Raw genomic sequence first — 21935 nt, 5'->3', positions numbered from 1 at the left:
GAGTTAAATGTTACTAGAAAGAAAAAAATTGGGACAAGCAGCATCCATGGTAATGAAATCACTTCTCAATCTGGCTACTACTAGGGAAAGCCATATAAACTCGGTGAGACAAGGGAATCTTAGAACTCAGTCAGCCTGAATCCTTGCTGCTCTATATACATACAAAACCTTATAGTGAGAGTCATCTGTGGGATAATCTTCAGTAGCAATTTAAAAAGGAAGTTGTTTCCACTCTGTGATCACGCTTGTGGGAGGGAGACCCAAAAGAACAGAGTACATAGTGGCAGCTCCTAAAGGGCACACAATCTGGGGGACTTTGGGAAGGACACCAGTAAAACGGCCTATGCCTTGGAAGGGCTGTAACCAAGACCCAACATCCTTCCTCTGCTCTCCATGGCACTTCCCTGTGAATCTTCTACTTTCAAACCTTTTCGTTCCTCCGCGGATCCCTCCCAACCATGTAGAGACAGCCCTTGTCATCACCTTTCTTCCACATTCACCCCTCTTTTCTCATATTACACAAAGAATCAGACTCAGGCAGTGGCTGACACTGGAGATTGGATGTAATTACATCTCAAGATAGGCATTAGCAGAGCTCAGACTGGGGCCCCTTGGTGGTTTGTGGCAGAGGTTATTGGTTCACACCCAGCACCCCCACTCTTTCTGGCTCTCATTCTTCCTCATTGACTCTGAAACAACACTGTTTCCTCAGTAAAGGCCATCATAGTAAATTTGGTTTATAGTGCAGCTATATTCGGGGATGAAGAAATTGGGGGAATGGGGAATGAGGATAGGTATAGCAGAAAAGATCAGGTCTGAAGGACTAAGGCACTATGACTGCCTCAGCTTCTCCACAGCAGCATCAACATCACCCCCTGTAGCAATGAGAGCCTGGAGATTGGCTTCAGGATTCAGAAAACCCATAGCCCGGAGCTGTTCCAGCTGTACACGGAAGTGAGCCTCTGGCTGCAGCTGCTGGGGATTGGCACTAGCTAGGGCTTGCAGCATCTGAAGGAAGGGAGTTGACTGGAAGCCCAGCTCCGTAGAGCCTGGTTCAAGGGGAACTTCAGGAGTAGGGTTTTGGGGGGGATCCTCGCGCATAAAGCTGCCTCCTCTAGACTCTACGCTTCCTGCCATGCTCCCTAGCCCTGCTGGGCAAGGCATGAACCAGAGCAGGAGGCGAGGTGCTTCAGTAGCCAAGGTCTGTAGACCCTGCTCAATCTGCATCAGGGCATGCATGGCACGGGGGTTTGCCATGGCTGCCTGAAGGTGCAGCAGCAGTGGCAGCTCCCTGTGTATCTCATCCTGCAACTGTGGAACCTGATTCATGCCGGTTGACCTCAGAAATCTTGGGTAAGCTGATGGGGGCAGCCAAGCAGGCTCAGGGACTCCAGGGGTAGCTGTCATAGTTGAAGGTGATGAAGAAACAAATGGGGCCATTTTGGCAGAATCCCCCAGCCCTGAGACAAGATCAGGCATGTTGGTGCTCTGACCAGAGGAGCATTTCCCTGCACTATCTTGACCTCTATCTTGTCCAGTACTGTTCTCTGTAGGGTATCTCAGAAAAGCTGGGCAGGAGGACTTTCCCTTGATTCCAAGTGACTCCTTAGGGAGAGGGCGGCCCAACCCAGGTTCCTGAGATGAGGATGAAGTTGGTGGAACTCTGTTTCCTGGTGGGGGTGGTTCCTGACTTGGACTGTGTGAGGATACAGTCCCCTGTAGGTAGGTTCCCAGGGACTGAGGGGTCTCAGGTAGTTGCTGAAGGTAGTCATAGAGCCCTATATTGCCCAGAAAGTTGGAGAGCCTATTTCTAATTTCAGTTATATCCTGATCCCCAGGCTGCCTTCCTTGCCTGCCATCTGAGCTTCCAAATGTGGAAGCCCAGGGGTTGGGGAGAGGGTCACAATTCTCAGTTCTTGAAGGTTGGCTGCTGCTGGCAGTGGCATCAGCAATAGTGGCAGTAGCAAAGGGATTGCCACCAAACTGCTCCTGTACTGCATTAAGCATCGGGTCCATAATATCAGTGTACATGGTGCGAAGCACATTGTAGCCACCAGGGATGCTCTCCAAGTTACTGAGCGCCCTGTCCTGGCTACGCATCATCTCTTGCATCATGGCAGGGTTTCGTAGGAACTCCAGAGTCTGGCGCATGATTTCAGGGTTGTTGAGAATATGCCCAATTTCAGGGTTGTGCTGGATCAGCTGCTGCATATGAGGGTTGTCAAGAACCAGCTGGCGAACCAGGCCCGTGTTGGACAGCAGACCCTGGATGAAGGGGTCATCAATAATTTGAGCCACAAACTCAGGCACAGATACATGCTGCCATATCATTGAGCTTGGCTGGTCAGGGAAACTACTGGAAGTCAGGCCTAGTCCACCGAGACCTGTGAGAACACCTAAGCTGAACATGGGAGATCCGTCTGCCGGGTAAATGGAGCTTGGCTGAGGGAGTGGGCCAGGGCTTGAGGCTGAGGTAGGGATTGAAGAAGCTGGGCCCTCAGTGCCTATGGTACGGCGCTGCATCTTGATGACCAGGTGGACAGTGAGGCCATCGCGCACTCCACACTGAGCCAGTGAGTCAGGGTCCTTGAGGATCTTGCCAGCAAAGATTAGGACCAGCTGATCAGGGTGGGCCTTAAAGCGCTGGGATATCTCTTCCTTCAGCTGCTGGATGGTGCATGTGTCTGTAACTGAGAAATCCTCTTTGTCCTTGGGCGTCTTCACTGTCACCTTGATGAGATGGGGATCCTGGATTGGTGCTGGGCTGCCCTGTGGCAGGGTCTCTCCGCTTTTGGCCATGATGGGCAGCAGGAGGCCCAGGTCTGTGGGGACACAGCTGGAGAGATGGGGATGGGAGAAAAAGATCATCCTTTTAGTAGTGGTCAAAGTAGGAAAGGTAAACAGGAAAAGGATCTGGAGGCTTGGAAAGGGAGAAGCCGTGGGGTTTTCATAGAAGGGGCGATGAGTCTCTGGGACAGGATGCTGTTGGAAGATTACGGAATTGAGAGATATTGGGATTAGGGAAGGGAAATCTGGGGCCTTGCAAAAGAAGTATATACTTCATGAGTGAAGGAATAAACACAGGAAGAAGAGACCAGTTGAATACATACCAATCAGCTGTGGCCCGCCTTTCCTCTTATGCAGGGCTCCAAACCACCCTCATCTTGCTGCAGTCACTCCTGAGGACTTCTGGGCTGGAACCCACTCCTTCAGGTCACCTCTGTGACCTCAGCACTGACATCACAGCCTCATGCAATGGATTCTTGAGATTTCTCTAAGGAGCTCTGAATTCTTGGTAACTCTTTCACCTCCCCATCTTTTAACTCTCCCGCCTCATTCACCTGAGCTGCTCATTCCTTCTCAGGCCAAGAGTCCTGCTTCCCCACAACCTGGTATGTGGTATGTAGAGATTCAGATTGGGACTGGTCATTAGGAAAGGCCTCTCAGTCCCTGCATTCTTATTCAGAGCCAAATTTTGCTACTTCCCAATCAAGTCTTTTCTTCCTGGCATCTTATGTCCTTGACTTTCTGTGATTCAATGTTAACCTTGAATTTTATATTTTTAGGGTTTTAAATGGATTTCCCAACAGATAAGATATGGGAAATAAAAGAGGGATCATGAATTACATGAAGTTTTTATTTTACTTTTATTATTATTTTTTTAATAATTAAAGACTGAAAAGTATGGAATACTTCATGGATTTGCATGTCATCCTTGCTAATCTTCTCTGTATCATTCCAATTTTAGTGTATGTGCTGCCAAAGCAAGCATTATTTTTATTATTATTATTCCCCGAAGGAACTCAAAGAATGAAGTGGTTATATACTGAGATAAAACAATCAGGAATGATCATGCTGTTAAACAGAAAATTAACAGTTCAGTTTTATGTATATTTGAGATTCTTCCATATATACATGTGAAGATATAGGAAGGTGGTTGACTATTAAGCATCTATAGTTCATCAGTATATGGAGAGTAATGAAAATCATGGGACTGGTTAGATTATCTAGTGAGAGTATAGAAAAAGAGAAATAAAAAGATTGAGTCATAGGGCACTATAACATTTAGAAACCAGAAGATCCAAATAATTCAGCAAAGGAAGCTGGAAAAAAAACAAAAGGCAGGAAAGAAAATAGCAAGATAAACCAAATGAAGAAAGAGTTTTTTAAAAATGGAAAGAGTAAACAACCATGTCAAATGATGCTGTTACATCAGTAGGATGAGAACTGAAAATTGGCCATCAGATTTGATAAAATAGAGAATTGGGAACCATGAAAAGACCAGTTTTGGAAGAGTTGTGGGGGCAAGCCACCCTTATTGGAGTGGGTTTAAGAGCACATGGGTGACTGGCACTGGGGTTTGTGTATGCTCAGGAGACTTGAATCTCTGGACTGTCCATGTACCAGCCGGGTCCTGAACCTCAGTAGAGTTGTAGCACCTACTCTCTGGTTCATTGGACATACCCAGGTCAGCTGATAGGGAGGTGAGAAAGGTCAACCACCACACCAGGGAACCAAGAGTGCCTACAATTGCAAGCAGGAGAATCACATCAATCAGCCATGTGGGATCTAAGCCCCCTCTCAATTTAGAGGTGAAGTGGACATTGCCATCCCAGGGTCCACAAGATGGAGGAATATAATATGGACTGGAGTGGACTTGCTGGTATTCTACTATAGAACTGCTGTGACTCTAGCAATGGAAGAAATCGAACCATTGATCTGGAGAAAGTGGCCACAGGAGTTGCTGAGAGCAGGGAGAGGGAGGAAGAGGTGTGATATGGGGCATTTTCAGAACTTGGCTTTATCCTGAATGATACTGCAGGGACAGATGCAGGACATTGTTTATCCTGCCATAACCCACTGGATGGACTGGGGGAGAGTGTGAACTACAATGTAAACAATGGTCCATGTGGTGTGGTAGTGCTCCAGATTGTATTCACCAAATGCAATGAATGTGTCTTACTGATGAAAGGAGATGCTAATGTGGGAGGAGGGGGGTGGTGAGAAGTGGGGTATGTGGGAGCCTCTTATGTTTTTTAACATAACATTTTGTGTGATCTATTTATCTTTTAAAAAAAGACAAAAATGTAAAGAAAAATTTTAAAAGAGAAAAAAGATATAAAAATAAAAAGAGCAAATGGATTGGAGAAGTGGATCCAACAAAAGTAAGATAATAAGAGAAAAGAGATGAAGGATAAGAGTTAAAAAAAAAAAAAAGATGGGACTCTAACATCATATTTCTATTCTTTTTTTAAAATCATTTTTTTAAACGATTTATTTATTTATTTACTTCTCTCCCCTCCCTCTGCCCCAGTTGTCTGTTCTCTGTGTCTATTCCCTGCGTCTTCTTCTTTGTCCGCTTCTGTTGTTGTCAGCAGCACGGGAATCTGTTTCTTTTTTGTTGTTGTTGCGTCATCTTGTTGTGTCAGCTTTCTGTGTGGGCGGTGCCATTCTTAGGTAGGCTGCACTTTGTTTCGTGCTGGACAGCTCTCCTTATGGGGCGCACTCCTTGCACGTGGGGCTCCCCTACGCAGGGGACACCCCTGCGTGGCACGGCACTCCTTGTGAGCATCAGCACTGCTCATGGGCCAGCTCCACACGGGTCAAGGAGGCCCGGGGTTTGAACCGCAGACCTCCCATGTGGTAGACGGACGCCCTAACCACTGGGCCAAGTCCGCTTCCCCATATTTTTATTCTGATGAGAACAAAATAAGAAACAATTGAAAGAATAAGTCATTGAGTAGATAGATTAGAGGGATTTGGATCAACTGCTCAAGTGAAGAGTTTGACATAGGAGATTGGAGAGTTTACTCATAATAGCAGGATGGAGCACACATTATATAGGTACAGATGCAAGTTAGTTGGTACATTTGGCAGTGATGCAAGCAGGGATCCCCTCTGATCATGTCTATCTTGTTGAATACAAGAAAACAGCAATGAATGAGACTAGAAAAACAGGTGCTAATTTTAGATGAACAGAAAAGGTATGAAATGATCATCTCAAAGAATATAGGGTGTGAATCAAGCAGGCCAGTGATCTTGATCCATAGTCTCAGACCAGCAGCAGTAGCACCCCCTGAAAACCTGTTAGAAATAACAAAATTTGGAGCCCTACCCTAGACCTACTGAATTAGAACCCCTGTGAGTGGAGCTCAGAAATATGTGTTTTTATATAACCTCTGTTGATTTTGATGAATCTGATGCTGATTTTGGTGAGAGCCTTTTGATTAGGAAAATGCAATAGAATTAATAAGAGGCTAATTCAGGCTTTCGGTGGTGAATTTAAATGAACCTTATGAGCACAGCTGTGTGCTTTACTCTGCCTACAATGAGATTAGGCAAAGAATTGGATATAACCATGTTGAGTTTGTTAGGTGAGCACTATGCCAGGATGATTATATTGATGGATCATCAAATGATGTTGAAGCTAGAAAACCAGAGAGAAAACAGCAAGAATGTACAAGGAAGTCACTTATAAGTCCACAGAAAATGAAAAATAGCCATCACTGCCAGAGAAGCAGTGTCTCAGTCAACAGCCAGATTGGAAGATTGTTGATATGAGAGTTTTTCTCTTGTTAAACTATGGGTTCTAAGCAGTAGGATGAAAGGTTGGGGGAATTGGTGAATATGGAAAATTGAGGTCAAATGAGTTTTCAGAGCTTATCGGGATAAAAATCGGAAAGATGACCTTGGGCTTTTTATGTAGATCAAAGCAAAAAACCTGCATTTTTTGTTTGTTTTTGTTTGTTTGTTTGTTTGTTTAGGAAGCCCCTGGAATGAACCAGGGACCTTGCAAATATGAAGCAGTACCTCAGTCACTGAGCTTCACCGGCTCCCCAAGGCTTGGGCTTTTTATGTAGGCTGAGTCAAACTGGGTGTAAGCCTTATCAGGATTATTAGAGACATCTTAATGGGGGTGGTAGAAAGTCTGTTTTAACTATAAGTCTTGGGATTTATCTTTTTGGTAGATTGTGTGGTGGCATTGGGCTTGCCAGAATCACTGGGAGCCTTATGGGCTTTAGATCCTGATGATGGTCTGTGAGGAGCATACATTTAGAGTTTAGGATCTGACTACTTCTCTCCATCTCCACTGATCCCAATCTAATAGGCCCAGACATCTCTCATACGCTTTATTGCAAAAGCCCCCCAACTTATTTCTCTGTTTTCAATGTTTCTCTCTGCCATAGTCTATCCTCCACTCAACAGCAAGATGGATAAATTGAATCCTTTCCTTTGCTGAAAACCCCTCAATGACTTTATGGTTTTTATTCATAGTAAAATTCAAAGTCCTTACCAGGCCTATAAAGCTCTTCATGGTCTCTCTGATTTTCTTTCCTACTTTTTTTTTCTTTTCACTCCAGCTACATCTCTTAATGCCATTCTTCAGACACAAGAGTAATCTTACCTTGAGGTTTTTACTCTTAGGTAACCTTCTGCCTATATCATTCTTCTCCCAGTCTCACATTTCCTTCTAATCTCTGTTCAAATGTCACCTTTTCAGACATTCCCTGGTCACCCTATTAAAATAGCTTATCCTATTTTATTTTTCTTCATTGCATATATCACTACTTAACATGCTTTTTACTTAATTTGAATGCTGTCTGCATCCCCACATGAGAAAGTCATCTCCTTAACAACCTTAAAGATCTTGGTTTTGTCACCTCTACTTCAATGCCTAAATTACAACTTTTTTTGGTAATTGAGTAATTGAACCAGAATTGGTTGCATATCCTACCAGGCTGGAATCTTCTAAGTGAGGCAGGAAGAGGAGGGGGTGGGGCCTTAGCTAACTAGAAAATATAAGCTACAAAAATTGGATATGTAAAAGTGTGTGATGTTCTTGGAAGGTGCCTTACCCCATGGAGTGTGTGGAGACTGGAACATGCATTGAGGGTGGCATTACCTGTGTCACTCTGTGTTAAAGAGAGAATAGAAATAGCCCCTTTAAAGCCCTATGATTACAGCAACTTTCAAGTGGATCTTACTGATGCTAAATACTCACTGAGACCTCATTGATATGTGGGTTCTTCCTGCTCTAGTCCACCAGCTCTTACTTCTTCCACTTTCAACCTGAACAACCTGGGTTTGAGAAATCAAGGAAGACAGTCTTTAAGGCAAAATATCTATATAATATTTCCCCCTTTTTTATGGATATGTTACTATCTTCTTTCCATACCTGTGCATTTATTCTCGTGTCTCTAGGTATCTCTGTGTATGTGTATGTACACATGCCTGCATGAACTTCTCTGTGTGTTGAATATATGCCTATATATGTGGATCTGTGTCTGTGAGCTTATGTATGTGTGTACACCTCTGAGGCTACATATGCATAATCTAGGGTATGTGAGCATGGTCTTACATATCTGTGCATGTGATTCTATGTGTGCAACTGTGACTCTTTTTATCTCTATATTGATATATACATATGGGGTACATTTGTGTTTGTGTGTGTGTGTCTATGTGTCTTTTCATGCATATATGGTAGGTGATAGGAGACATCACAAACAACTAGTTGCTTTTTTTGCAAAGGAAATAAAGCCAAATCTCAGATGGGAACAAGTAGATGTAGCCATTTTATTGACAGATCTAGCCATGGTCAATGGTCTGTTATTCAGTAAGGAAAGCATTGGTTGGTTTCTCCTGTCCCAAAACTGTTCCTGGATGGAAGAGTCAGAAGAGGGAGAAAAGGTAGATAATGCAGTCAAATAGGCCAGCAGGCAGGTTGCAAGCTGGTAGGTAGCCATGGTGATTAGAATCCCTGGGATCTCTTGAGTTTGCGGATAGCAGCACTGGTGTCTCCTTCAGTGGCAATGAGTGCCTGCAGATTGGCATGTTGGTTCCCAAAGCCCATGGCGTGGAGATATTCCAATTGTTTGCAGAAACGAATTTCAGGGGCTTGTTGATTGTGAGAAGGGTCTCCAGATAGATACTGTTGCCTCTGTAGGACTGCTCCAGATTTCTGGCAGCCCTCAGGCCCTTTGGGCTCAGCCATATCTGGTATATCCCAGGGCCAGGGCACCATATCAGGAGGGTAGTTGCAGCTGGGGACTGGAAGCCAACCAAGGCCCCACAGATAGGGTGCAACCCAAGGCAGAAGAACAGGGGCCTCTGTGGCCAGAAGTTGGAGACCCTGCTCAATCTGCAATATTGCCTGTGATGCTTTAGGGTTGCCTAAGGCTATCAGTAGATCAGAAAGTTGTGTCTGCTGCAGAAATGTGGGTGACTGCTGTCTCCACTGTTCACTCAGGTGAGGCATACTCATGAACAATATCTGGGCTGCAAGGTAAGGATTATTCATAAGCACCTGCATCATGCTTCCTGTGATCTGGGAGCTGGTCTGCTCAACAGAAAGCTGAAGATCATCCTTCAGTCTCTGGTCAGAGCCACCTAGAGATATGGTGGCATCCTTGCCTTCTGCCTGGTGCTGCTGAGTGAGCTCTATGCTGGGTAGGGCTGGCACCCCAGATGGCTGCTGAATGGCACAGATCTGGCTTCGACCTTTGGTAGAAATAGTGGCAGCATTGACTCTGGCAGCACAATTGACCCTATTGGGTATGGCACTAGCTGAGGTAACTGAGGATAAACCACAAGAACTGGTATAGATGACTCGGGTTGTAGGAAGCTGTGGGAGCTGGTCCTGACATTCCTGGGATGGTGGCGGAGGTAGGGGTGAGGACTGGACTTGTTCTGGCATTTGTCCTTCTAGGAGAGCTGTAAAAGGGTTGCCCCCAAAGGGATCATGCAAGCTGTTGAGCATTTGGTCATTAAAATCAGCATAGCCCTGACCCAAGATGTTGTCCCCACCTAAGATTGTCTCTAAGCCCAGATATGACTGGGGATTCAGTGGGTGCTCAAGGTTTTGTGCAGATTGCTGGATCTGAACTATCTCTTGGATCATGGCGGGGTTCCTGGCCAGCTCCAGAGTCTGCCATAAGATTTCAGAATTATCAAGGATGTGGGAGACCTCAGGGTTCTGCTGCATCAGTTGTTGCAGCTCTGGGTGTTCTGAGATGAACTGCTGCATGAAGTCCACGTTGGACAGCAGCTGCTGAATGCTAGGATTCTCGAGCAGATTCTCTGGATTGCCTATTTCTATATTCTGGCTATTTACCTTGTGCATCTCAGACTCCACCAAAAGGGCTGATTCCATTGGGGTTTGTCTCATGCCAGCAGACTGAGGCATCCCACTGCTGTTCCTTTTTGTCTTCTCATCCTGGTGGCTGGGCTCGTTGATTGGCAGTTTCTGGGAGGAATGGGCTAAGGGTCGGGGGCCATGCTTGGATTTGATGACCAGATGGATGGTGTGGCCATCCAGGATGCCCCTCTGGCTCAGTGTGTCATGGTCTTTGAGAAGGCGGCCCATGAAGACCAGCACTAACTGCTCCATGTGGCATTTGAAATGAACTGATAGCTTCTCTTTGAACTGCCTCACCGAGGTGTCATCAGTTACCATAAAGTCATCCTGATTGCCTGGTGTCTTCACTATCACTCTGACGACATTCGAAGAGATACTGTTGTCTGTGGGCAAACTTGAAGGATCCCCACTCTGGGCCATCCTGGGTGTTTGGGGAGTCACATATGGCATGGACCTTAGAGAAGGGCAGATGGGGAACAGGTAGATGCAGGGGCAGAAGGGGTGAGGGCAGGCAAATGTTCCAGCTGGACTCTGTCTCAGGTGTTGTGTTCTTAAGCCACGGGCCAGTTTCCTTGTTGCCTGAAAAGGGATGCGTTCCCAGGCTGGGACCAGGTATTCTGTGATGTTGTACCCCCACCCAGCTCTCCAGATGTGGCCCAGCTGAGGGCTGTAGTGGCTACTGATTCATATGTGGCACTGGGTGGACTAAGTGCTGATGACTCCTCCCAGGGCTGCCCCTCCCCCTCCTTCACCCACCAAAAGCATATCATCTTCAGAAAAGGATATTGTGATGTCAACTCTAGCCTCACAGCCTCTGCTATGGTAGGAATGACTAAGGGAAGAAAACATACATGGGGCTTCAAGTGTCCAGAATGAAATAGAATAAGGAAATCTGAATTGTGGACAAAGTTCTCTTTATGGAACTATTTAAAAACAAACAAACCAAAGACCAGGTTGTTTCTGTGAGATGTATGGTTCTGTGTGTGTGTCCCTTACAAGGATATTAGGCTTGCTGTATGAAAAGTTGGGTCAATTGAAGGCATAGATAAAACCACATTCCAATGTGTAAGAATGGGGTCTCTCCTAGAAGAGAGATTGCTTTTCTCTGGGGTCTATGTTTGGGGATTCTAGACTTAATTGAGAGTGCTCCCATGTGGTGGAGAAAAGATGTCCTCTGCCATAGAAAGGAGGAATGGGGCTAGCCAGATATGCTACCTCTGAGGGCATTCCAAACTAAAGGTGAGTGAGCCATTTTTTGTAAAGCATTTTTTATTCGCCTACCACTCTGTCTTTCCTATATGTATTATAGTAGAATTTTAGAACAATTTGCTTCAACTCCCAACCTGGTCTTTTGGGTCAAAGTATCTAAGATGAATATAATTACTAGCAAGTTTCCTAAAGGGCACAGGGTCAGGCTGCTAAAAAGTCAGATTCTCAGTCCTGAGCAATTTGGAGGATGGCATTTGATTTTTATTTGGGGAACCTCATGAATTTCCTATTAGTAGAAGTGTTAAAATGTATATATACATATATAATGTCTATTTTAATGTTTGGGGGTGGGTGGGAATATCATGTATATTCTCATATACATATATGGGAATGCGTATGTCCAATTGAGTGCATATTTGTGAATTTATGTATGGTGAACTGGCAGAAAATCATGTGTATGATGTATTCTGTTATCCTCTGTGTGACTGTAAGGATTTCAAGAATCTGAATCCTTGAGCACTTCATCCACCTGCCTGGTAGAGAGGAGCAGCAGCAGCCTGCAAGAGACAAAGAGAAACTATAGGCCCATATGTTCTCAATATATTGAAGACAAGCAAAGAGACTATAATCAGTTTGCCAGACTCCCTGCTATCACACCAAAAGATTTTTTATTGAGATTGTCTAGACCTCCAGCCCAATCCATGTCAGACCCTCCTCAGTCTCAGTTATCAGTTGCTAATTTCCCGGAGCCTGACTCAGACTGAGTCATCCCTCCCAATTGCATTCAAAAGTGAGATTGAGCCAGGATGAAGAAACATTGCTTTTCAGACCAAAAGAACCTGCCCCCCTTGCTCCTCAGGGACTCCACAAGAATATGGGGGCAGGAGAGGAAATTTCCTCATTTCACTCTAATAACCAGATCCCCTATAGCTTCTGCACTGGAGCCAAGTATTCTCAGCCTGAACCTTACGATTCTGAAAAATATATGTCGAAATCTTAGAATTGTAGGAGCTGAATTCATTGTTTTCAAAATACAGATAATGCAATCCCAAACACCACAGAAAAATGGTCACATTTTCTAGCTGATGTTTTGACTTTTGTTTGTTTGTGTGTTTCCCAATCAAACCCACCTACATCATTATTAAAAGGAAGCATAATATGCTGATTGAGAAATTTATTTTAAAAGCATTTAACTAGACATGATTAAACATTAGCGTTAATGATCATTTGGAGTTATCCACCAGGAGGTAAGGAAGAGGATAAGCTTCATCTAATACCCAGCCCTGCTCAGGTATCTTAGGGCCTGAAAGACATATAGGGTTTGACAGGTTTTAATGGAACACCCCCAGAGGGTATTTTGGCTGGGGGTCTTGGTAGTCTGTGCTTCAGGGTCAGGAAGGTGAGATCATAATTGATTAGATAACCATCATTGTAGGCATAGAGCTAGTGGTCAGAGGGGCAGTAACTGATGCTCTGCAACGTGTCAAGTACCTTGTGCAGTAGGATGCTGACATGGCGCTCCTGCCCAGTAGTGGTATCAAAAGCATAGAAGATCTCCTCTTGGCAGGTGCTCAGTGAATGTAAGACATAGAGCACCCCACAGGCCATGAAGGCCCCTGATAGAGCAGGCTTGTACTGGCTGGTGCACCACGTTTTCTCTACTTCTAAGGTGCTGGCATTGAGACGACTCACCACCAGGTTGCCTTGCTCTCCTCTGTAGCATACAGCACCCACAGCCCCTTCTCATCACTAGCAAATTCTAAGTCCTTCCAGGGCACACCAGCATAGGAGAAACAGTTGTTGTAGGTGGCACCAGGCAAGGGGTGCTGAAGTACCAGGGTGTTGAAGGAAAGTCGACCTTGGCCATGTCACCGGTGTCATAGTAGTTAAAGTACATGAAGTTCTTGTACACATTATTGCTGCTGCCATCATCATAGCCCATCTTCCTCTCCTCATAGTTCTTAAGCAGAACTAAGTAGTCATAGGACTTGTACAGCTGGTAGTAGTCAAAGTACCTAGGCCAAGCCCCCACATCAGAATTATCAGGTTACAGCAATAAGCAGGGTAACAAAGTACTATTAAAAATGTACATATTAAAAATTAAAATGTACATATTAGTGAGCTAAGGAAGAACAGGAACAAGTTATAACTCATTTGTTTTATTATTTGTCTGGAATAAAACAAATGAGTTATAATCCCTCCTCTGTCACTATATACTCTGATAAAAATAATTGATAGAGGGAAGCGGACTTGGCCCAGTGGTTAGGTCTGCGGTTCAAACCCCGGGCCTCCTTGACCCATGTGGAGCTGGCCCACGTGCAGTGCTGATGCGCGCAAGGAGTGCCCTGCCACACAGGGGTGTCCCCCACATAGGGGAGCCCCGTGTGCAAGGAGTGCACCCCGTAAGGAGAGCCGCCCAGCATGAAAGAAAGTGCAGCCTGCCCAGGAATGGCACCGCACACATGGAGAGCTGACACAACAAGATGACGTAACAAAAAGAAACACAGATTCCCGTGCCGCTGACAACAACAGAAGTGGACAAAAGAAGAACACACAGCAAATAGACACAGAGAACAGACAATTGGGGCAGAGGGGGAAGGGGAGATAAATAAATAAATAAATAATTGATAGAGTAACAGTAAAGGTAATAAAACACCAATCATGTGGAAGAGGCACTATATGTGAATTATCTCATTTAATTACAGTAAGAGCTCTCTAAGGTAGGTTTTATCCCCACAGGTTAGGAGACTGGGTCTCAAAAAGTTTAAGTAATTTGCTCAAGGTCACTCAGCTGATAAGTAAGAGGATCTATCTCATTGATTGTCAGGACAATTTGCACAGTGTCTCAAACTGAGTGATCAACAAATAGCTATTTTTCCTTTTTTTTCTTCTTGATGGACACTCTTCTATGTCTAGATTTTATTTCATTTACCTGCCCTTGGGATGTGGGTGTCCTGTAGGAAGACATAGCTCTGGACCTGGTTTCAGGAAGATATATGCTCGTGAGGTGATTTTAGAAAACTTCTTAAATGATCCCTGAGTTATCAGTATTTTTATCATTTAACACTGGACAGTAAATCCTGTCTTACCTTGCCCACAGGAATTTTGAGAAAATCTGAAGAGCAAAGGCATGCAAATGAAGTTCACATATAACATGCATAGAGTGTCTATAGGAATTGGGAAGTGTAGTTACCAGTAACTCCAGTCTTTCTGAGCTGAGCTTCAAGAGGCTTTTCCATGATTGGTTCAGCCCACACTCATGAGCTCCTGTTCAGTTGGCTTTATACCATACATCTGCACATACTGACTTTTTACATTCTTTCACATATCTGTGAGTTGTTCTTTCTACCCTAACCAGGCTTCCAGGTTCATGAGGGGCTCATTCATCTATTCATCGATCCATTTAGCCATTCTTTCATTTAATAAATATTTATTGGCACTTAATATGTTGCCCACACTTTACTATATAATCTCATGTGAACTTTTCCTATATTTAATTATTGCCATTTTATGAATAACAAAGAATGTGTGAGACATTAATTCATTTCTCCAAGGTCACATAGCTTAAGTGGCAGGAAAAGATTCAAACTCAGATCTGTTTGCCTTCAAGCCTCAAGCTTGGCTAAAGATATTTCTAACGTATTCTCTAAGATTTGACCTTTGGAATTAAGTTTCTTGTGAGCAGGAATTTGGGATTCTAAGGCTCAAATATGGAAGAGTTTGCTTTTGAGATAGGCCTAGACTAGGGATAGCAGCAGCTTTGGCCTGGGATACAATTAGAAATTTCTAAACTGTGAGTCTATGGAAGAAGCTCAGGGCAATCTAGGCCATCCTTGACCCATAAAAAGAGCTCTAGGATGACCTGTCAAGCCTAGGCTAGGATTATCCAAAGGTATACATGAAATAGGGAGAGGAAGTGGACTGGGACCACAAGGAAACTTGCTGGGTAAAGATAGGGAACTTTGGGATGCCTTGGGTTGCAAAACAGAAGTCATCCTGGACTTACCTGCCATCTGTCCACAGAGGGGCCACCCAGTAGAGAGAAGAGAGAAGAGGCTGGATTGGGTGTCAAGTCTCGGCCCTAGGCACCTGCCTTATGTGAGAAGCCTCTCCAACTGAGCTGCATCGAAAGGAGTCTGCTGACTTTCTGGAGGCCTCCGTGGGCACAGGAATCTAGCAGGGGAGCAGGTAAGAGATAAGCAAGTGTGTAGCATGCAGCCTACAGTGAGCAGAGTATGAAAGCATAATTGTGTGTGCGTTGGAGTGTGTGTGACCATATTCTTGAGTGAGCATATATGTGTATAATCAGACATGGTTTTGTATGACAAGAGGTTAATGTGTATGTATGACTATAGGTATGTTTATATCTTCAAGTATTATAAAAGTGTCTCTATGGAATAAAATATGGATCAGAGTGGATTTACTAATATTCTACTGTAAAACTATTGGGACTAGTAATAGAAGAAAATGTAGCATTGATGTGGAGAAAGTAGCCACAGTAGTTGCAGAGAGCATGGAGAGGGAAGAAGAGATGTGATATGGGGACACTTTTGGAATTTGGAGTTGTCCTAAATGATATTGCAGGGTCAGATGCTGGATTTTATATATTCTGCCATAACCCACTGAATGTATTGGATGAGAGTGTGAACTATAGGGTAAACTATTATCCATGTGGTGCAGCAGTGCTCCAAAATGTGTTCGCTGAGTGCGATGAGTGTGCCACAATGATGGGGGAGGTTGTTGGTGTGGGAGGAGTGGGGTGGAGGGTTGGCGGGTATATGGGAACCTCTTATGCTTTTTTAATGTAACATTTTTGTGATGTATGTATCTTCAAAAAAGTACAATTTACAAAAATGTTGGGGGTGGGGGTGGGGAGTAGGTTATATGGGAACCTCATGTTTTTTTAATGTAACATTCTGTGTGATCTATTAAATTTAATTTTTAAAAATATGTTAAAAATAAAAAAAATAAGAGTGTCTGTGTATGTGAATATATCAACGTGTGAGAGTATACCAATCTTTGTCTGCATCCTTTAGTGATACAGTAAACAAGAAAATGAAAGATGTATTCTTTACCAAGATCTTTACTGCCCTCCCCTCAGTATACCTTAGCAAGCCCCACACTCCCAACCCTGTCATTAGAGATAAAAGATCTCAGGAAATTCAATCTAGGGCCTCACCAAGGGGCAGAGGTGGACCAGGGTGGTTGGAGGCCTGCTCTAGTTCCCTCTCCGTCTCCCTCTCACACTCGTGCAGTTGGTCCTGGAGGACATCCACCTCCTAGCAGAGAGCATGGAAGCTGGGCTGGTAAGAGTCAGCCAGAAGCTCAAGCATGAAGCTTGCAATAGTCCTCTAAGGAACAGAGATGCCAGGGTGTTGGTTGCAAAGAGCTCTTAAGAAAAGCAGCCCACCAAACAAATCAGGCTCCCATCTTCCTCAGTTCAGGGTACTCTCCCCCAGAAAGAAGTAATTTTAGAAATGTTCATTGTGGTGAGATTAGATGAGATGGAAGGCTGAGGAGGGCAGAGGGGTTCTTTAATCCATACATGTACCTGGCTCTGGAGTTTATGGAGGAGGTCTCCAGACCCATTAACTCCTTCCTGGGCCGTTAGGTGGGTCACCAGTTATTGTGCTCCCTGCAGCTCCAGGCATAACTAGTTGAAGGCTGAGTCCTCATAAGAAGAAACAGGGGCACCGGGAATCCTGGTCACATTTGCATGGTTCATTTCCAGGACCTGGTTATGCCCATCTTCAATGAGTCGTGCGCACTCACTGACCTGGACATAGGCAGGATGGACAGGCAGTTCACCCAAACTTCAACACCTGCAGCTTTCCCCATCCATTCATACCCTCCCTCTGCCACGTGGCCCACAAAGCACCTCCATATCTGCCAACTTATTTGCTTCCAAATAAGAGTGGGCATTAGTGTCATCTCCATTACACAGTTGAGAAAACTCATATCCTCCTTTTCCCTGCAGGGAATAAAAGCACTCTCGCCTGCATTAACCAGATTTTCTTTGCCTCCTCCTGGTTAGAGCCATGCCCTCAGGGGTGGCTTGGTGAGTGAATGAATGGACAGATGTTCAGCTTCCAGTCTCACCTCATCCAATCAATCTTCCCCAGGAACTTCATAAATGACCTTTAAAAAATCAAATCTAACCATGTCTCGACTGCTGCTGAAGAGCTTCTGTTCACCTGTCCTTACTTAGAGGACCAATTCTAAACTCCCTGCTTGGCCCACAAGTCCCTTTACCTATTGCTCCTAATTTAAGTTTTCAACTCAATCTCTTCCCTGCCTGCACTTACTAGTCATCCACTTTCAAGCCTTTGCTTATTCTATACCTGTACCACAATTCCTTCTCCCCATCTTCCAGTGGATCTGTTAATTCATCCACTATTAAGGAAGTACCCCCTACATAAGCTTCTCTGTTACTAGCACTGGAAATCCCAAGAACAGTGATCTAATGCCCCTCCTCCTCCTCCTAAAAAGGATGCATCTCAATGATCAGGGCTATACTTCTTTCAGGTCTTCCACTCCCAAGGCTTATCCCCAGAGTGGATCACAGAGAGGATGAGCTTGGGTAGCTCTCAGCCCCAGACTCACCCAGGAGAGCTCCTGCTCTACTTGTCCATGAGCTTCTGGGCTGTACTCTGCAGCTGCTCCAGGTGCTGCAGGGGGATGGAGTTAGGCAAGTGGACCACACAGTGGCATATACCACCCTCATCCATGAAGCCCAGCGTACTTTTCAGCATCTGTAAAAACATGGCCACAAAAATATTGAGCATAAAAAGTATTTTGGGTCATGCATGATAAGTTGTTTGGGAATTTAATGTAGAAGAGGCTGACTGTGCTCTGGAGTGCTTAAGAAGACTTCTGAACAGGAACTTTTTCCACTGCCTGTACATCCCCCTGCCATGGGTTTGAGTCACCCTTCCCTTGATTTCCCAGAATGGAAGCTGCCATTCCCTTCCAGCCCCTATTGGTGGGGCTAACCTCATTCCACCTCATGCACTAGCTGGATCTGGCTGCAGTTCCTGTGGCTGGAAGTGGATTTTTCTTTGGGGCTTTGTAGAGAAAGCAAGGCCAGTGTGAAGAGAAGTATTAGGGGATAGGCTTAGAGGTTTCAGTTTCCTGCAGTACCCCCATTCTAGAGGTTTAGCAGATTCCCTCAAATTCACCATGTTCAACAATAGGACAGAGAGTTCCAAATCATCAAAGAAGATAAATGAACAAGAACAGAACCATGGGGCACCAGAGTCTGGACTGCTAATTAGTATTCACTAAAACATGTCATCTTATGAATTGACAACTGCAGTTTATAGTTGAAACACCAGAAGTTTCTGATCTTTAAAAACATTTTACTGGGAAGCAGATGTATCACAGTGGTTGAGTGCCTGCTTCCCATGCTCAAGGTCCTAGATTCAATCCCTCGTACCTCCTTAAAAGAATAACAACCTTTTACTAAGTCACATGCTTAATAAGTGATAAAACTGAGCTGCCCTCAAGTATCATGTTTGTTCTAGATCCTGTGCTTTTATTTCTAAGGGAGATGCAGAGCTCCACACTATGGGGAGCAAAGAGGGAGGAAGAGTAGGCAAAGATCAGAAAGGGATCAGTGGGAGGTAGTTCCTATGCCTCAGATGAATAGATAGAGGAAAGCAAGGTGCTAGGGCAAGAAGATGCACAATTTGGAATCTGCCTATTATCTTAATGACACTCTCAACTCAGATATCAAATCCACCTTCCCTAGAGCCAGACAAACTGACTTCCACTTCTGGTTCTGTGACATTGGGTAAATTACTTAACCTCTCTATCCTCAGTTTCTTTATCTGTATAATGAGAATAGTCATGACACTTACCTTATTGCTTTCTTCTAAATAATTGTAAATGTGTATAGATATATTTTTAAGCACTTGGGACAATTCTTGGCCTATTTAAGAGTTACTTATGTTAGTTATTATAATTCCCTTATGCTAACACCCATTGTGAGGTTGTATGAATCAGTACTAGATCAAAGACTCCTTCCCAAGTTCTTGATTGGGCCTGTGGCACCAGCAGGGTTCCTATACACAGTCTTCAAGAATTAAGATGTATGACCCTTGTCCTTCTCTGAGAAATCCCACCACAGCTTTTCTAGTCCAGCTATTTATTCAGCCTGCTACTGTAGCCCAATACTTTAGCTTTAGGGGAATAATGAGGCAGAGGTCCTATAGTCTATGAATAGCCTGCACTGGCCATCCTTAGCTCAGCATCCTTAGCACAGGAAGAGGGTGACACACACTTGCAGAAAATGAGTCCTCATTCAGAGCAAGGTGCATGTGTCCATCATGTTCATTGTTTTCCTCACTCTTGCATCCCATGCCCACACAAGCCAGGGAAACTCAAAGCAGACTGAATATCTCATCCTCTTTCCCTCCCTTCCTAGGTCTCTCCAATCTCACTCTTTCCCATAGCCTGTGGATCTTGAATAGTCTCCAAGCAGCAAGGGAAGGCAGCCCAAGTCGTAGAAGTATATCTCCATTTCCCTTGTCTGCTCATGATCCCTGCACCCTCAGGCTTGTACCTGGGGCTGTCCTGGAAGCACCAGGGGCAGCTGCAGTAAGGTAGCCAGGACAACCAGCATAGGCTGCATCTTGCATCAGCTGCAGGAGTGGAGTGAGCCTCGGGGCTTCCCTGGGCTTTTATCTCTCATTCAAGTAAATATCTCAGCTGGAGAGGCACAGATTGCAACTTCTCGAAGAAATGAAAGTGTCAGCAAGTATGCGGAGGGTAAAAAAGAGAGTTGTAACAAAATGGGACCTTCAATGATAGGCTGGAGGCAAGTGTCTCACTACAAGCAGGGTTTTTCTCATTCATCCCCAAGCTGAGATCTGTCTCACCCTGTTGGGCTCTCCTGCCTAAACAGCTTAAGGCAAACTTGAGACATCCAATGAGGCCCTTGGGATGGGACTTTCAGGAGGGGTTATGGTCTTTCCCTCAATTTTGAGGGAGAGAGCACTCTAGAAGGAAATGCAATCCTACTTGCTCAATCTTGAGGACAGAAGCCATTTACTTATGAGGTCTTGGAGAGGCCTAAAGTGTACATCTGGGGACTTGTTTCAGCAACACTGGTTAAACTGGCTTCCTCTCTTAGATACCCTCCCTTGTCCCTAAGAATTAGCTTCCTCTACTATCTCAGACATTCTAAACATTTCCATCCCACTCCACCAATCAAATGCGTCCCCTAATCTGAGGTCCTGATACCAGCAGCCTCTACTGTTTGTCCTCTAAAAAATCCCCCTCCCAATATCCTCTGAACAGCCACAGGTGGTGGTCAAGCCTCAAGTCCTCTGACTTCTCAACTGGAGCATACTTGTGGAAAAGGAAGATTTTGGTTTCTGAGGTCTAGACAAGGAGTCATAGTCCCTAAAAGCACCCCTCTACTGTTCCTAGTGTTGGCCACCCTGGCTTACTCTATCTTCTGTCATCACTCTCGAGTACTTCCCAAGCAATGGGATGTCTCATACCCACCCAAATGATCAGGGGAATTTCAGATCTCCTATGAAGAATGTGTCACCACTTTGATTTCCTTGAGGAATTTGGCCTCTGTAGCTCTGCTATCTGTATTCTTTATTACCTCCAAGCTTTTGCTGCACCCTCAAATTCAGATATTAGGGGCACTGCAATATAAAGGACCTCTGACTACTCATATGTTATAGGAATAGAGTGCCACCAAGATGACTACTCATGGAAATTTCCATTGGACCCTCTATTTGAGCTACGCTTGCTTTCAGGAGTCAAGTGGAGAAGCACTGAGTACAAAGAATAGGCTTCTGCACATGCCCAGGTCTCTGTCAGGAACCATAAAAAGCAGCATAGACCAGTTCTGCCCAAGATAGAGACTGGCCCCTGTGCACAAACAGTACGAGCGCAGAGGTCTGAGTACAAAGAAGAGAATACTGTGCATATCCAAGCATCCCCTCCCCACTAACACTGATTCTTCAGTAAAAGAAGCTGGTTCCCCTTCCTTTGGGGAGAAGGTGTCTTTTGGACATGAATTCATGCTTCTCCATTCCTTGATCAAAGAATAAATTCTCTGCTCTGTTTTACCAAATCTGGTTTCATTCAGTTAGCATGAACAACAACGGACAGGAGACCCATTTCAAGTATCTGACCCAGGGAGGGGTCCCAGGTCAGTCACAAATTTTGTTGCCTCTGCAAGGACTAACCTTGGCCCTCTTTGTCTCATAAGGCAGAGGGGGAACCAAGGCTGTCTAGTCACTAAGTATTCCCATTCTGCCTCCTGCCATCAGAAACAGACATCAGTGGCCACACTCAGTCCTTTCTGAGTTTGTCTTTATGAACACAAGTGGGTGGGAGACTGCTTGGCTTACTTTTGGTTTAGCAGCAGGACAGGTATAGGAGAACTCTAGGCCAAAACAACCGAGGATGCTCAGTTGAAGGAATTTGATCAGGTGCACATGGCCAACAGGGGCTCCTAGCTTCAAAGGGAGGCAGGAGCAAAAGACTTTTGGTCTCTGGGGGAGATCTGAGAAAAGATGATTTTCTTACACCAAGGGTTGGCCAGGTCACCTGATAACACTTACATCCT

At 44.7% G+C, this 21935-nt stretch overlaps 2 protein-coding genes and 1 pseudogene across 2 annotated transcripts; all 3 read right to left on the bottom strand.

Moving 5' to 3' along the window:
- Window positions 1-545: 545 nt before the first annotated feature.
- Window positions 546-3208, bottom strand: UBQLN3 (ubiquilin 3). The gene is made up of 2 exons (XM_004471419.3): window positions 3111-3208; window positions 546-2836 (listed from the first exon to the last, which is right to left on the bottom strand). Exon 2 carries the CDS (start codon window positions 2797-2799, stop codon window positions 832-834), a length of 1968 nt encoding a protein of 655 aa, XP_004471476.1. The 5' UTR covers window positions 2800-2836; window positions 3111-3208; the 3' UTR covers window positions 546-831.
- Window positions 3209-3678: 470 nt separating this feature from the next.
- LOC111767334 (U6 spliceosomal RNA) lies at window positions 3679-3768 on the bottom strand (annotated as a pseudogene).
- A 4782-nt stretch (window positions 3769-8550) lies between these two features.
- Window positions 8551-10837, bottom strand: UBQLNL (ubiquilin like). The gene has a single exon (XM_004471418.3). The coding sequence runs from the start codon at window positions 10583-10585 to the stop codon at window positions 8750-8752; it is 1836 nt and encodes a 611-aa protein (XP_004471475.1). The 5' UTR covers window positions 10586-10837; the 3' UTR covers window positions 8551-8749.
- Window positions 10838-21935: the final 11098 nt, after the last annotated feature.

The sequence above is a fragment of the Dasypus novemcinctus genome, chromosome 10 (assembly GCF_030445035.2).
Source record: "Dasypus novemcinctus isolate mDasNov1 chromosome 10, mDasNov1.1.hap2, whole genome shotgun sequence".
NCBI classification, from domain to species: Eukaryota; Metazoa; Chordata; class Mammalia; order Cingulata; family Dasypodidae; genus Dasypus; species Dasypus novemcinctus.
Note: the sequence above shows the minus strand (reverse complement) of the source record. Positions and strands in the feature narration are given on the sequence as shown.